The sequence below is a fragment of the Bufo bufo genome, chromosome 4 (assembly GCF_905171765.1).
Source record: "Bufo bufo chromosome 4, aBufBuf1.1, whole genome shotgun sequence".
In the NCBI taxonomy this organism is placed as follows: domain Eukaryota; kingdom Metazoa; phylum Chordata; class Amphibia; order Anura; family Bufonidae; genus Bufo; species Bufo bufo.
In genome coordinates, this window is record NC_053392.1 from 501,147,598 (window position 1) to 501,161,806 (window position 14,209).

The window sequence follows — 14,209 nt, forward strand, 5'->3', positions numbered from 1 at the left end:
CTCATGTCCGTGTTCCATGATAGTTGGCCTTTTATCAACTGATATAGGGAGACACTAAGCTGTAGATTTGTGTTGCATAAAGATGCCCTTTAGACAATTAATGATCTAGGATAAGGGAATTCCTGTCTGAAGAGAAAATTCTAATTACCAGTTCCTTCACTGTTAATTGTCTATGAGGACCAGGTTGACTCAGTAATTTTGGATACTGTAAGATGACAATTTATGGCCCCTAGAGCCGGGCCTCTGGATGTAAATGGATTTGTGGAACACAATTGTCCCATTACCGACTCTGCCAAGATCTTTAATCACAGCACAACAGTAAATCTATGTTTAATGAATAAACAGCTCATTTTTCATTATTATATTTCACTTACAGCTTAGTTATCTGCAGTTTGCATGAGTAGATCTGCATGAACTCAGAACTTACTCAACTTCTTATCTTACTTTACACTCTTCTTGACCATCCCAGGCATATAAAATAATTCCCAGGCACAAAATAAAGTAGAAAACACAAGAAATAATCACACTGCGAAAATTACAATAATAAGATTGGAAAAAAGAAGGGCAAAGTGTTGTCTCAGGAAAGACAAGGAAATTAAAGAGGTAGGAACAAAGGAAATGAAATGCTTACCAAGCTCATTCAATAACAGGGCTGTAAAGAGAACACATAGAAGACAAACAAAGGATAAGAAACACAAATGAATAGTGAAAATGGAGATGTCCACAGAAAGTAGAGCTATACTATTAGAGAGACTCACAGGGACTCACTTTGTAGGCAGGATCATCATTTATGAACAGAACAGGAAACGGTTCTAAGCTGGTTGATAATGGTGCCTCATGGTTGACACTGACTTTAGTAAATTGATAGGTTACATTTTCATTAATTATCACTCCGTGGGCCACCGCTAAGCGTAGATTAAAAAAAATAAAAACTGACTGAGGTACACAGCTGCTTTACTTGGTGCTATGTTTTTTTTTACTTGAGTAACCTATCCTATACGGCAGGGGATGCCATGATTCATACAGAATCTGACAAACAAGACCTTTTATGCCTTGGTATGAGATAAGCAACATATGGAGATCCAGTATGGCTTGCAAGTATGTGCATGAGATCTTAATCTGAAACTGAGAAATAATTACGGTACCTACTATTAATCATTTCCATGTGCTTAATTATTCCCCTACTTTATGTCTTTGCTTTATTTAATTATAAAGATTGGATTCTTAAATAAATGATATTCTTAGTTTTATGAATGTCTGGATAGGATCCCATCTTTTACTTGCAGCTCCTAAAGTTTAATGTTACACATAATTTTTCTGTTTATTGGTGCTCCTAAAGTCCATTTAAAACACATTATCCATTTCTTGTTAAGAAATATTAATTGAAAGCCTGCCAAACAATGCACTGCTTAGCAGAACATATACAATAACACCACAAGACTCTAATTAAGTAACATCTTAGGCCTGTTCCATAAGGCAACGTAGTGCCGTTAAATTATCTTAGGGTTACAATGCAAATGAGCAACCTGGTGTGTTTTATCACATAGCCAAGTTTCTTTTGGCATTATATTTATGCAATGATTGCTATAATTATTATGCATGTTCACTAATTAAGAAGTGTTTGTATCCTACCCAAAGATCCAGAAAATCATGTGTTTCACAAAGATATGCAAACCAGCTAATTTCTAATTTTGCGAAGGGGGAGGGGGGATAAAACCTACAGTGGATGTCCTCCTCAATTATTATTTTTTATTTTAGTGCTTTTGACATGTCTACATTAGATTTAATTAAGCAAACTAATGACTTGGCCAAAAGAAACCCAATCCTCTGGATACATAATTATACACATGATAGAAGCGAAGCCAGATCAGATTTAGAAAAACTCGCAGAGCGTGAGGCTATGAAAGTTTATATGGTATTTTATGTTTATATTTTTTTAAATTTTCATTCACTTTTGACATTACATTTCATGCAACTTCGCGTCTGCGTTAACATGTCAAAACTACATGCAGGATACTGGGTTTAGGCAAAGGAATTAGTACATTTTGTTTAAGGTAGCATCTGTAATGTATATTATTAATATATTAATAAAACACATGCATGCCCTTATTAGTAAAAATATGACACTGTTAGGTCTCCTTGAGAGGACAATTTTTGCTGGTTGTTAGGCCTCGGCAATCTAGCTTTTACTGGACAAATGATATGAATAATTGGACTGTTGCACCATCATCTTTAAAAGTAATCTTGATTTAAAAAGTGCCTTTAGTTGTAGAATACTTCATAGAGACATGTCAAAATTCTCATCGGTGGGGTTGACTATAATGGTATCCGGCTGGTTTCAAGCATGTGTGCTGGGTTTCGGCTGGACAAAAATGGTAATGAAGGGTCTCCTCATCAGACAGATGAAATTGTAGAAAGAAGCCATGGCCATTAAAGGAGAAATGTAGTATTACATGTCACTCATTCAGATTAATGGTCATCCATGCAATACAAGGATGGCTCGAGTCCACCAGAATGGTAACTAGTCTTAGGTGCCCCTCTCTGAGTTGGTTCCCTAATGGGGAATCCAGTTACAATAGGACCAAATGCCATTAAAAAGTCATATGGATTGGAGCTGTGTTCATGAGACAACCCCTTGAGGGTGGCTCTATTGGGTCATACAGATGTAATAGAGAGGGGCTTGTCTTGAAACCTTCTTTTTCAGCCACTTCAATGAGCTGCTCTTGTTTTATATGATCAGGAGAATCCAATTATTTTGCAGTCGGCCCATTCATGAGTAAATAAAGGTGATCATATCGAATTTGGAAACTTGGTTGGAAATGTTATGGCATATGGCCATAGCTCTTCATTTTCAAGAATATTACTTATATGGCTGATGTGTACATTTTGGATAAAGCCAGCAAAAACTGCTGCTGTCTTTATGTATTGTCTCCAAATGCACAAGACATGATCTGAAATACACGGCAGCAGAGGACTGCCTGTTAACTACTGTATTTATAGAATATGTAAGGGAGGCTTTTATATCGAAGGGGCTATATATGGCAGAAGGTTTACTACTGTGACTTGATTACTTAATATGGGCCCTTTCCACAATAAGATGCCATCTGTGCAATTATGCACTTATACATGGCACTTGTAAAGGGGGGAGCGAATAGAGGGAAGGAAGAGATGACTAAGTAAATACCCCTGTGCAGAAAGGGGATAGCACAGCTATCAGTTTTCTTGGTTTTTCTTAACCCTGCCAGAGTCTGTAAGACACTTTGAAATGTATAATAAGTCAAGTTTGCTTAGAGAGATATCTAAGAGTATCAACAAAGAGCTCGGTAGGCTGTACAGAAAGCATTGCACAGAGTTCAGATGCCAAGCAAGAGGAGAGAGAGCAAGTTGTGAGAGTAGGGAATTATAAACAGGAGAGAAAGTTGATATTTTTTTTTTAACTGCTCGGTTTGTTTGTTTTTATACTCTCACACCTTTCATTCTTCCTCGTATCCAGATTGGTTCTTCAAGCACAAGGTAGAAATAGGACTCTTTGTCATACTGCTCTCTGTCAAGTATTTTAAGGGAAATGTACTTCCTGTGGGGACACAAGACAGGGAAATGGATGTTTGCAGTCTCACACACATGCTTTAACATTGATCTAAGCCTGATGGGTATTATGAGGTTATGAGTAGAGAAACATGCACATCTCCATGAAAGTATTTCAAGGGGCAAAAGACTATAATCTGAGCAAATAGTGTCTTACCTCTTAAGCTAAGATCCTTGAAAAAAAAATCATCCAACTAGCTACTTAAATTAACTTGCCAAAGCAATGAGTCCCTTGAAATCTACAGGCCCCTTGTAGATACGTAAATGGACATGTGCATAAACCGATTAAGCCATTCAAGTGTGGTGAGTCATATTACTAGTTAATGACCAGCCTCAGAGCAGATCCCCCACCTTTCTTCTCACTCATCTCCATCAGACGAGGCTCCCCAATCTCAAGGAAGAAGGTCTTGTTTTTCTCATATTCCTCATCATCAATTACTTTCACTGATATGGTTTTGCTGCAAGAAGAGGAAAAGGAAAGATTGAAGAGAAGAAGCACAGGACAAAAGAGAAGCAGAAAGTCAACTAGGCAATAGTATTTAGAATGCAGGTCTAGACAAAGGCAGGAATATAGAATAGGGAGAATCAAGAAATGAGAAGGGGGCCTTATTCCTCAGTAAACTAAACCAGTGAAATATGAGATCATTAAGAGTCTTAAAATCCTGAAATAAACTGTTATTTTATATACCGGTAATAACAAAAATATACAGTATACATTCTTTTACAAAATGGCAGCAAGCCATGTTACATCAGAGGTTCTTAAACTGATTGGGGCACAAAACTAGTATGCCTGGAATAAAGTCTGGAGGCCAACATCTCTACTGCTGGATCCAAACTTAAAGACATCACTTCTAGTGAAGTCAGTTGATGGACACCATTGAGGTTTACACATTGGTATATTCTTTGGTACAGTACACCAAACTGTGTGACATATGATGACAATCCTTATCAGCACTAACACAATGGAAGTGTGCACAGTACCGTTAACAAGTGCTCAATTAATGATAGTCAAGGGTCAATAAGCAAAGTCATTGGCATTTCTGTGTCCCTCATCAAGGTTAAGTGCCTCGACATTACACAGATAATTGGATTAATGTGAGAACAACAGCCATAGAAAAACATTCACAATACATACTGTCAATTATGATTTGAGAGAGGTCTTATATTGTGAATCATTGAAAGGGATGGAACTTTCTTGAGAAGATCTCTATCAAGTCATAATGCATACAATGACAGTCTAGCCCTCCGACAATAGTCTGTAACTGCGTAAAAATACACCCAAAGCGAAATTACATTTGTGCCTGTACCAGGTTTACAAAGGCTGAAGTACAAAAGCCGAAGCCCAAAATGCTTTCTGATACATTGTACATGAAGAAATAAGACATAATAATAACCCAGCGAAGCTGGTTTTGTAAAATGCTTTAAATTATACACAACCAAGTAACTTGAGTGACACAAAATTACCTGATTGTATGGTGGAAAGAACTTTTTTAGAAAGCCTTAAAGAGTGAATGCACCTTTAGTGTCGTCTATGGATGACAACAGTATCCTAGAATTTCTATTACATATATTCTATGATGGATTTTAAAGCAACATTTTGGAAAGATTTGTCATTAAGGAACCACTATATATGTCCTGTAAATCACGGTAAGTCTTCTGGAAGCACAGAGGAGGTCTCGGAATACCTCTGGCCTACCTCTGCAACCTTAGCTCAGTCTTAATCTGGCCATGCACATTAAATAAATGTCAGCCAAACAAGTTAACCATCTAATATGTAAAAGGGCCTTCTGACTCTCTCTAAAACAGATGCCAGGGATATAAGGATTGGGCAGTTGGATGTTAACCTGTTGGAGGTGCCTGACAGTGGCTTTCTCTCCTCTCCTTGGATGAGAAAGCATGTGTATGGGGGTGTCAGGAGAAACAGCTGTTGGCTGAAACTGTACACAGCTAACAGCTATCTAATGTGCTTGGCCTGCTTTACCAATAGTATCAGTGAATGATGTCACCAAATAAACCATTAGTTACTGATGCAGACTTTGGTGCAAAAGTCTACAGTCAAGGGTGTGCATAGAGATTGTGGGGGCCATAGCCAATTGTCCCCATCTTGTGCAGATTAACACCACAATACCGCTCACCACCTGGAACAAGAGAGTTTGGTGCTTCTTTGCCCTCATTTCCTTTTAAGGATTTGGGGCTGTAGGGGCCACATGGGCTACATCAATGGCACATAAGTCCATGCCAGAGAATGTTATTATTTCACTTTTTTTCAAAATCACAGTATATTATAATTTTAAATTATTATTGTAGACCACAGATCAGCAACCTCTGGCACTCCAGCTGTTGTGAAACTACAACTCCCAGCATGCTCCTTTCACTTCTGTGGGAGTTCCAAGGACAGTTTAGCAAATGTGAGGGCGTAGGGAGTTAAAGTTTTTCAACAGCTGGAGTGCCGGAGGTTTTGATCCCTGTTATAGACTATTGTAGGGGTAAATGCCCCGAAGGCCATCAAAATAGCTGCAGGTGGTTCAAAAATATAAAAAATATACAATATTTTAAAACACATTGGACTAATGGAGTCTATGGTGACATCCATGCTGTTTCTTCTGGCTTTTTCTACTTGGCAGTAGAACAATAAGTGAAGCTACAGCTGGGAAAATTGAAAAAAAACAAAAACAAATTGAACTGGCAGAATTTCTCCGGATAATACACAAAACTGGCAGTGTAAGGCATTAAAGTGGCTAATTATTTTGTTATTGCCTATTATGTTCCAAACATTACGTACGACAAGAACCCTTGTCATTTAAAAAGAGAAGGCAGGGGGGCAAAAGGACTTTTTGCTGCAATTTTGATCCTGTACTACAGACAGCAGATTTCCTCCCATATTAATTAACCAGATTATGCTCCAATAAAGTCACAAGTCTGAATGTGTAATCACTGCGCTATAGTACTTCCACTGTGTTTGCCATGATCATCATACTTCAATCAAAAGACACTTGCTAAGCTCATCCACAAGTACATTCAATGAGGAAATTGCTGGTAATCGAGGGAAGCGTATAGTGAGTTTGATTTATTTGACAATGCCTCCAAGTTTGGCATCAAGAATAGGCTTCTGTACTATCTAATGTCAAATCAGGCGTGTACATTTTTGATGTGTAAACTTTGAGAGATATGTAAAGATTTTAAATTCAAACTTCTGTCCTGATTACATTCGTAGTATCTTAATACTGACACATAGTTAAAATCTTCCGAATTTAGTCGCCACTAGAGGAAGCATAACAGCTAACCCAGTATTATTTAATTATTTTAATTATATTAATTATCATTATAAATAATTATTATTTAATTATATTTAATTATAAAATAGTATGCATTCAACTCCTAAGCTCCCCCTTGTGGTGGCTGCAGGCCAAAGAAAAAGCATCATATATTTATGCATTTATGTCTATGCAAGGGATTTGGACTTATGTATCAGAAAAATGAATCTGTGCTAACTATAAAGACAAGAGGCTATTTTTAAATCATGTTTTTGTCCCAGATTTGACTTGTATGTTGAGGAAAAACGATGAAGAAGCTAAGTAAACTACACTTTTCCATCCTGCATGGTCCAGCAAAAATATAATATACATAGATAGATACTTTTTTTTAACAAAGTAACCCTACGACGATGGATGCCACTGTATGCCCCATAATGTTTGGGACAAAAACTTGTGAACACAGCCTATGTAAAAAAAAAAAAAAAAAAAAAACACAGGATGTTGGATGTAAATTTGACATCTACTCCTACATGCAAACTCGGTTTAGCCAAGATGCATATGCCCAATAATTCTCAGATCATGTCTGGGAAGGGGAAAGACAACATACCCCATCCAGATATGATAGTTAATCCTGCCAAAATAACTTGGTGTGACCAAATTTGAAATTATGTGTGTGGTCACTTTTACTATAATTCCCAAGCTGGTACATCACTGGAGTTAATAAGGCTTACCTCCATGATAAGATGTCAAGATAGCATTCCTTACCCACATGTACTAATTTCTGTTGGTGAAAATTTTAATATTGCTAACTAAAATTTCTGGGCAACTTCTGCTGTCTAGGTTTATTTTAAATTTACCCTTAGGGTAAAAAAAAAGTATAGACTATATATGTTTTTCCTAAAAATAATGGACACTACAAGTAACGAGAGTCGAGGAGTCTTACACTCCTGATAAACCCATAAGCTATTCCTCTCCATTACAATATCCTTTGAAGATCTTCCTGTGAATAAAGTTGCTTGTCCTTCAAGCTTAGCATGAATTCATCTACATTCTAAGCAGCCGCTTAAAGTTCAGCAAACAAAGCATAGATCACTGCTATGAATATGTATAGCGAGGCCCATTATTTACCTCTGCACCTAATTTAGTGACTACAAATAGATGAATAGGTAAGAAGCAAAGAACATTTGTGAGAGGAGCTGGCAAAGTGGCTTTCAGGAAATTTATAAGGAATAATAGAAATTGGAGTGCATGAAAGAACACATTTTGGCATTGGCCACCTGCATCTGGCAGGGTTTAGGAGAGCAGTACATCATCTAAAAACCATTAGGAGCAAGATCAATGACATCTCTAGCAATATGAATTCCTTTGTTTACCGATTTCATTTTTTGGGCATAAGAACGGCTATTCTTGGCTACTATAATCAGTCAAAATATCTCAATCAACCCTAGGTAGGAGCAGCAGGCATCTGTCACATGCTATACGGCAAACCAAAGTTAGATAAATAAATTACAATTGGTATTTTTAGAACATATATTTCCCATTTATAAGGTACATAGTCATCGTTCAAGGCGTCTTCTGAAAGAATGGGAAGTTCTATTTATTCACAATTTCCGCATGAAGATGGCTTGTTCTTGTCCATTGTGACAATAATATAACTAGGTATCTTTAAAGGCTAGCCACTGCTGATAGGGTTTATCTAATCCATCAAACTCAAGGTAATACCTCGGTCTATGATGTAGACATGAAGAGCAATTTATTTACTGGGCTAACTACGACTGCATATTTCATGGCTAGTAGCCATGTTACCTTCCTTGTCTGATTCAATATGACGGAACATCAACGAGGCTAGTCAATACTGATTACAGAAGAGAAAAAATTCCTTATGGCATGAAACTGCTTAAGGGCAAAGGTGAAAATGTCAATGTAATTCCCAGCTTTGAGCACCAATTTCAGGTTTTGGTTGAGGTGTTGTGCTAATCAGCAAGATTCACGACTGAAAAGTCACAATGGATGATATCTAAATGAAAGAGGGCCACTCCAACTGTTTAAAAATTGTGCACATATGGTGGTCAGGGAGAATATTTATTGGACTACATTTCCTAGTCATGTTTAAAGGCTATTTAATGGGTTTATCATTGACTTGTTGTATGGTTGTTTCCGCCAATAGAGACTGCACTAGAGAGACTGTTTTCTTCTTTTTGATGGACAGCTAATTTGCATTGCGTTTAGAGAATTTATAGCCGGGGGCAACCTGTAACCCAAATAAAGCTATCATTACAATGGCCGATCATAGGTAACGAGCATTTGTAGTAACAGTCATTGTAAAGCTGCAGCCGAATACCCGATAAACGAGCACTCGTTCAATGGCAATCCAGATTTTTAAGCATGCTTAAAAATCACTGCTTGCCGGCGGCAGATCGTCCTGCTCAATCGCGATTTGATGCCGGCAAGCAACTAGTCAGTATGGGGACGATCTATGGCAATAGTGATTGCTCCTCTTCATATTGTGGAGGAGATCGCTGCATGTAATTCCAGCTGCCCACTAATGAGCAGGCGACTGCCGGGAAGAATCACCTGTAAAATCTGCTAGTGTAATAGTACCCTTAGGAGGGATGCAAATTGTATAGAGAAATGACCAATTCACCATCACTTTTTTTACCACAAGTAATAGGCTTCATTTCTCCATGTCAAAAGGTGCGTGTTACAGAAATGAATTATTACACTAAACTGGTCGGAGTCAGTTTGATAACGGTATTGATATTCGTGTAGATAGTGCACGTTGTAACCCTAAATAAATATACAAGCGTAATATCAATAAATTGGCTGAAAAATATGTTGTGCCTTGTATTGATTAATCTACATGACTCGTTTGTACACACTGACAAGGTAAAAGCACCTTCAATAATTACATGTCACTGCCGATAACACATAGAGCTGTTTGTCATGCAGACATTGGAGCCATATGGTGGCAAGTGGGAGCAAAGACTATATTGATTTATATGTACAGCAGCTCTAGGTTACGCTGAGATAACTTATTCAAGTTATTGGTGTATGCCTCATTTCATCTTTATTCATCATATCTAATAAAAATGGTTAAAGTCAGCTATGTTAAAAGGGTAACCCCATAAACAGTATTATGTTTAATTAAAGGGCTTCTGTCACCCCCCATTGTGCAATTTTTATTAGCCGACATTAGCTATTTGCAAGTGCAATCATAGATGTTCTACCTTTGTCTGTGGCTTATTTCTTGTAAAAATCATACTTTTATCATATGCAAATTTCTTCACTACCAGCAAGTTGGGCGTGTACTTGCTGGTAGCCGCCGCATCTGCCGCATCTAGACACGCCCCATCTCCTCTTTATAGACAGGGCCAGCGAGCGCTCTCTTCCTCCTCCCGCTGGCCCCGTCTGCTGCTGAATTCCCGTGCTTGCGCCGTAACGTTCCTCGATCGGCGCAGGCGTACTGATTAAAGGACGCGCGCTTGCCAGCTCCTACCTCAGTGCGCCTGCGCCGATTACGTCACACTACACCCGGAAGAGAAGACTGCCGGCATCAGCGATAATCAAGCGCGCGTCCTTCACTCAGGAAGCCTGCGCCGATTGAGGAACGTACTTCCATTCCGCGGCTCCACAAAAAGGATACAGCTTGTGCTATTCTTGCATTTCTACAGTATAATAGCGCCGGCCATGTGCGGTGCGCAAAATGCGAAATTCACACGGCCAGTAACCATGTTTTGCGGATCCGCTATTTGCAGACCACAAAACACTTACGGTCATGTGAATGGACCCTTACAAGTAAAAAATGCCATTAAAAATTATAAATAACATGCAAAAATGTGCGAAGCAATCCTTAATGAACTCTCTCTCTCTCACACAACTCTAACTTTTATCCCTTGCAGTAGTCACAGTGTTCTGAAAAGCTTGGATACTGCATTTGTATTGCAGATGTAAGGAATCATGAATGAAAACATGAGTCACTGTGATTACATGGAGCCGTGAAGTGTTCACAGTATCTGCCCATATTCCGGTATGATGCCAACCTCCTTTTCCTCCGCAGCTGCAAACTGTTCAAGGCACGTTGTATACGAAGCATAGGATGTAAATGCCATTAAAATGCCCTGGGTCATCATCCAACAGGACACAGACATTCACATCTGCAGCTGGTGGAGACGAAGCTTCATAATTCCATCTGGCAAAGTTACTCTTCCTGTTCTCAGCTACACTTTGCCAGTCAGTCTGCTTCATTTCTTCACCAGGCTTAGTCTGAAGGTTCATATGTTATATTGATGAGGTTACATGTGCCAGTCACAGCCATTTCCAGTTGCAGGAGTCACTTCTGGTTGAACAATAATATCTATTCTTTGGGTATCCGCCAGGAAAGTATGAACCAGCTGAGTGAATGTCTCTGTCAAGAAGGCCAACACACACTTCTCTACTCCGTGTTATGCAGGGGAATTAAGTCTCCACATTACGCATTTGGCCAACACAGATGCACTGCACTGAGACACATGGTTTTGGTGCACACTGATGATAAAGAGGGCAAAAAAAGGAAGGGGGAAGGGCAGGTAAGACAAATAAGTAGGAGGATGCAATCCTTATATGTTTCTAATAGGTCTTGTTAACTGGTTTTGATCTGACCACTACACTAGTAGTATCCAGTTTCAAAATGTGTGCCCTTGATCACTGAAACAGGTATTTGTGACAAAACTGAGGACAGGTTTAAGGGTGGCACCAGGGGTTGCCTGTTTTGAGAGTGGTTGTCCCGTCAAATATACCACTGTCAATTGCTAACTGTCCTCAATTTTCTAAGATTATCCAGAATTTCCATAGACAATCTTGGCAAATTCAGCTTATCCTGGGCAAAAACTAGATGGGTCGCATAAAACACCAGCCAGTAGTAGGCATTACTGAGTGTCTTTGAGGTATGTCTGGGGCAAGGGCTTAAACGCCAGAATTTACCAACAGAAATGTATGCACTGATTAAACGGAGCCTGTCATCAACTTTATGCTGACCTCACTGAGGGCAGCATAAAATAGTGACAGAAATGCAGATTTCAGCGGTGTGTCACTCATGAGCTAAAAGTAAGTGGTTGCTGAGAACCAGCATCCTAATCATTGCAGCCCAGGCCTTGAAAAGAGTCAGATCTACCTGAGAAGAGTCCTGGTTATTCCTAATCTCCTGCTCTCTCACCCATCTGCTGATGATTGGCAGTTCTCTCCTAGAGAGAAAGGGAGAAAACTAGGTAGAAGATTGTCAGTCATCAGCCGGTGGGCAGGAGAGCAGGAATTCCTGAATAACCAGGACTCTTCTCAGGTGGCCGGGACTCTTTTCCAGGCCCAGTCTGCAATGATTGTGATGTTGGTTCTCGGCAACCACTTACTTTCAACTTATAATTGACAGACCGCTGAAATCAACTCCCCTGTCTCTACTTTATATTGCCGTTGGTATGGGCAGCATAAAGTTGTTGACAGGTTCTCTTTAAGAGTTGCTTTAAGAAAGAAACTCATATACATATCCATTTTCTTTCCCACCTGAAAGCTGCCATGGTGACCATGATTAGGGGTTCAGAAAATATAAAGCCTATTAGCCATCAATGTTAGACCAGTGTGGGTCCGACTTTTGGCCCTTCACCAGTCAGCTGTTTGAAGGGGCCACAGAGCTTGTGCGAGTGCTGTGGCATCTTCATTGTTTACAAGGGCACGTCTACCTGCACACCTTCAACTGAGAAGTGGTCACACAGGATATTGCAGCTTCATCACATTCAAGCAAACAAGATAAATGTACATTACCTGCACCACAGTGCCTGCACGAGTGGCACAGGCCCTTCAAACAGCTGATTAGTGCGATGCTAAAAGTCAAAACCCCATAAGTTTGATATTGATGGCTAATCCAAAGGAAAGGTCATCAATATTCTAAAACCAGAAAATCCCTTTACATGGTTTCCCACCTGCACACATACAATAATGCCTATATCAAGCTTTAGATGACCACCATAAAACTACGACGAGAAATATTGCTGCTTCTATCTACGTTGGTTCATATTTATGATCCTACTTATTATCTAAGAGAATGTCAACCTCAGACAGGCAGGACTTGCCACTGAAGTTGATGGACCTAGGAAGACCCATTGTACCCAAACGGATGCGCTTCCTCTATTGGGAACACAAAAAAAACAACACATAATATACTGCATTATATACTTAAAAATATTCTGCCACATCTGCCACATTAGAACACACTGGCTACATCCTCTACCACCCATTGTGTATATTATTTTATTTCAATTCATTTCTACTCTGACCTTAGGAACTCGAGAATATTAATCTTAGGTCTAACACAGGCGGACTGAGTTCACGACACCAATTTCTCAAATAAGTGTTCACATCACAATTCAATTTCAATTACCATTACATTTTATGTCACATGCAGATACTGTATTTGCCAAATACTAATTTTTTTTTACACAATGTGTTATATTGAATGGGAATTTAGGTGGACATGAAAATGTGACATTGTCCTATTGATCCTGAAGCCATGTAAAGGTCAAACCCATACGAGCACTAGACAGTGCCCCCTTGTCATTGCAGCTACATTAATAATTGTCATCACTGTCCTCCCAGAACATGAAGAAATGTTTGTACAGCCAATTTGGCCCATTTAACTGACAGGGCAGTAGATGTTAATCCATACCACAATCATTGAAAAGACTGATAAATGTTCCGGTTTATGAAGTTCCTACACAGATCCTCTACATCAATTATTTCAACGGAGGTCCTATATCAGTTTTCCAGGCTCCTGATATTGATGAACAATCTTCCGAATAGATCACTAATATCCGAAGGTGAGGGTCCGACATCTTGCACCCCCACCGATCAGCTGTTCTTTGCAGCCTCTGGTGCTGAAACTAGCACTTTGAATGGAACAGGAAGCACAGCTCCGTAGTGGCCGTGCTGGGTTACTGCAGCTCTGTTCCCATTGAAGTGAATGAGACTTGAGCTGCAGTAACCCAGCACGGCCACTACGGAGCTGTTCCATTCAAAGTGCTGGTTTCAGCACCAGAGGCTGCAGGAAACAGCTGATCGGTGGGAGTGCGGGGTGTTGTTCCTTCACTGATTGGATATTACTGAACTATCCTGAGAATAAGTAATCAAAATCAGGAGCCTGGAAAACCCATTTATTAGAAGAAATCGCCCAAGATTTATTTTTCCCATTCTGGGAAATCTGGTTACCCCTTATGTGTGCATTGCTACTTCTTAGTGATATTACTGTTTGTATTACACCTGCATGTAACGTCATTATGTTTTTTATGTTGTTAAATCACAGTGTACATGGTGACTTTTGTGTGCATTATTCCTGTGACATCACTGTA

General features: G+C 39.3%; 1 protein-coding gene across 9 annotated transcripts in view; it reads right to left on the bottom strand.

The window, feature by feature from the left end:
• SLC8A1 (solute carrier family 8 member A1) overlaps window positions 1–14,209 on the bottom strand; it is a 518,651-nt gene that overhangs the window by 113,754 nt on the left and 390,688 nt on the right. For 6 of the 9 annotated variants that reach the window (XM_040429628.1, XM_040429624.1, XM_040429623.1 and 3 more), the window contains exons 3-4: window positions 3,937–4,043; window positions 632–652 (exon numbers count right to left, since the gene is read on the bottom strand). In XM_040429628.1, coding sequence (XP_040285562.1) covers window positions 632–652; window positions 3,937–4,043 — 128 coding nt within the window. Of the gene's footprint in view, window positions 1–631; window positions 653–3,470; window positions 3,575–3,936; window positions 4,044–14,209 lie in introns of all 9 variants that reach the window. The other 3 variants (XM_040429629.1, XM_040429627.1, XM_040429625.1) reach the window with 1 other exon arrangement.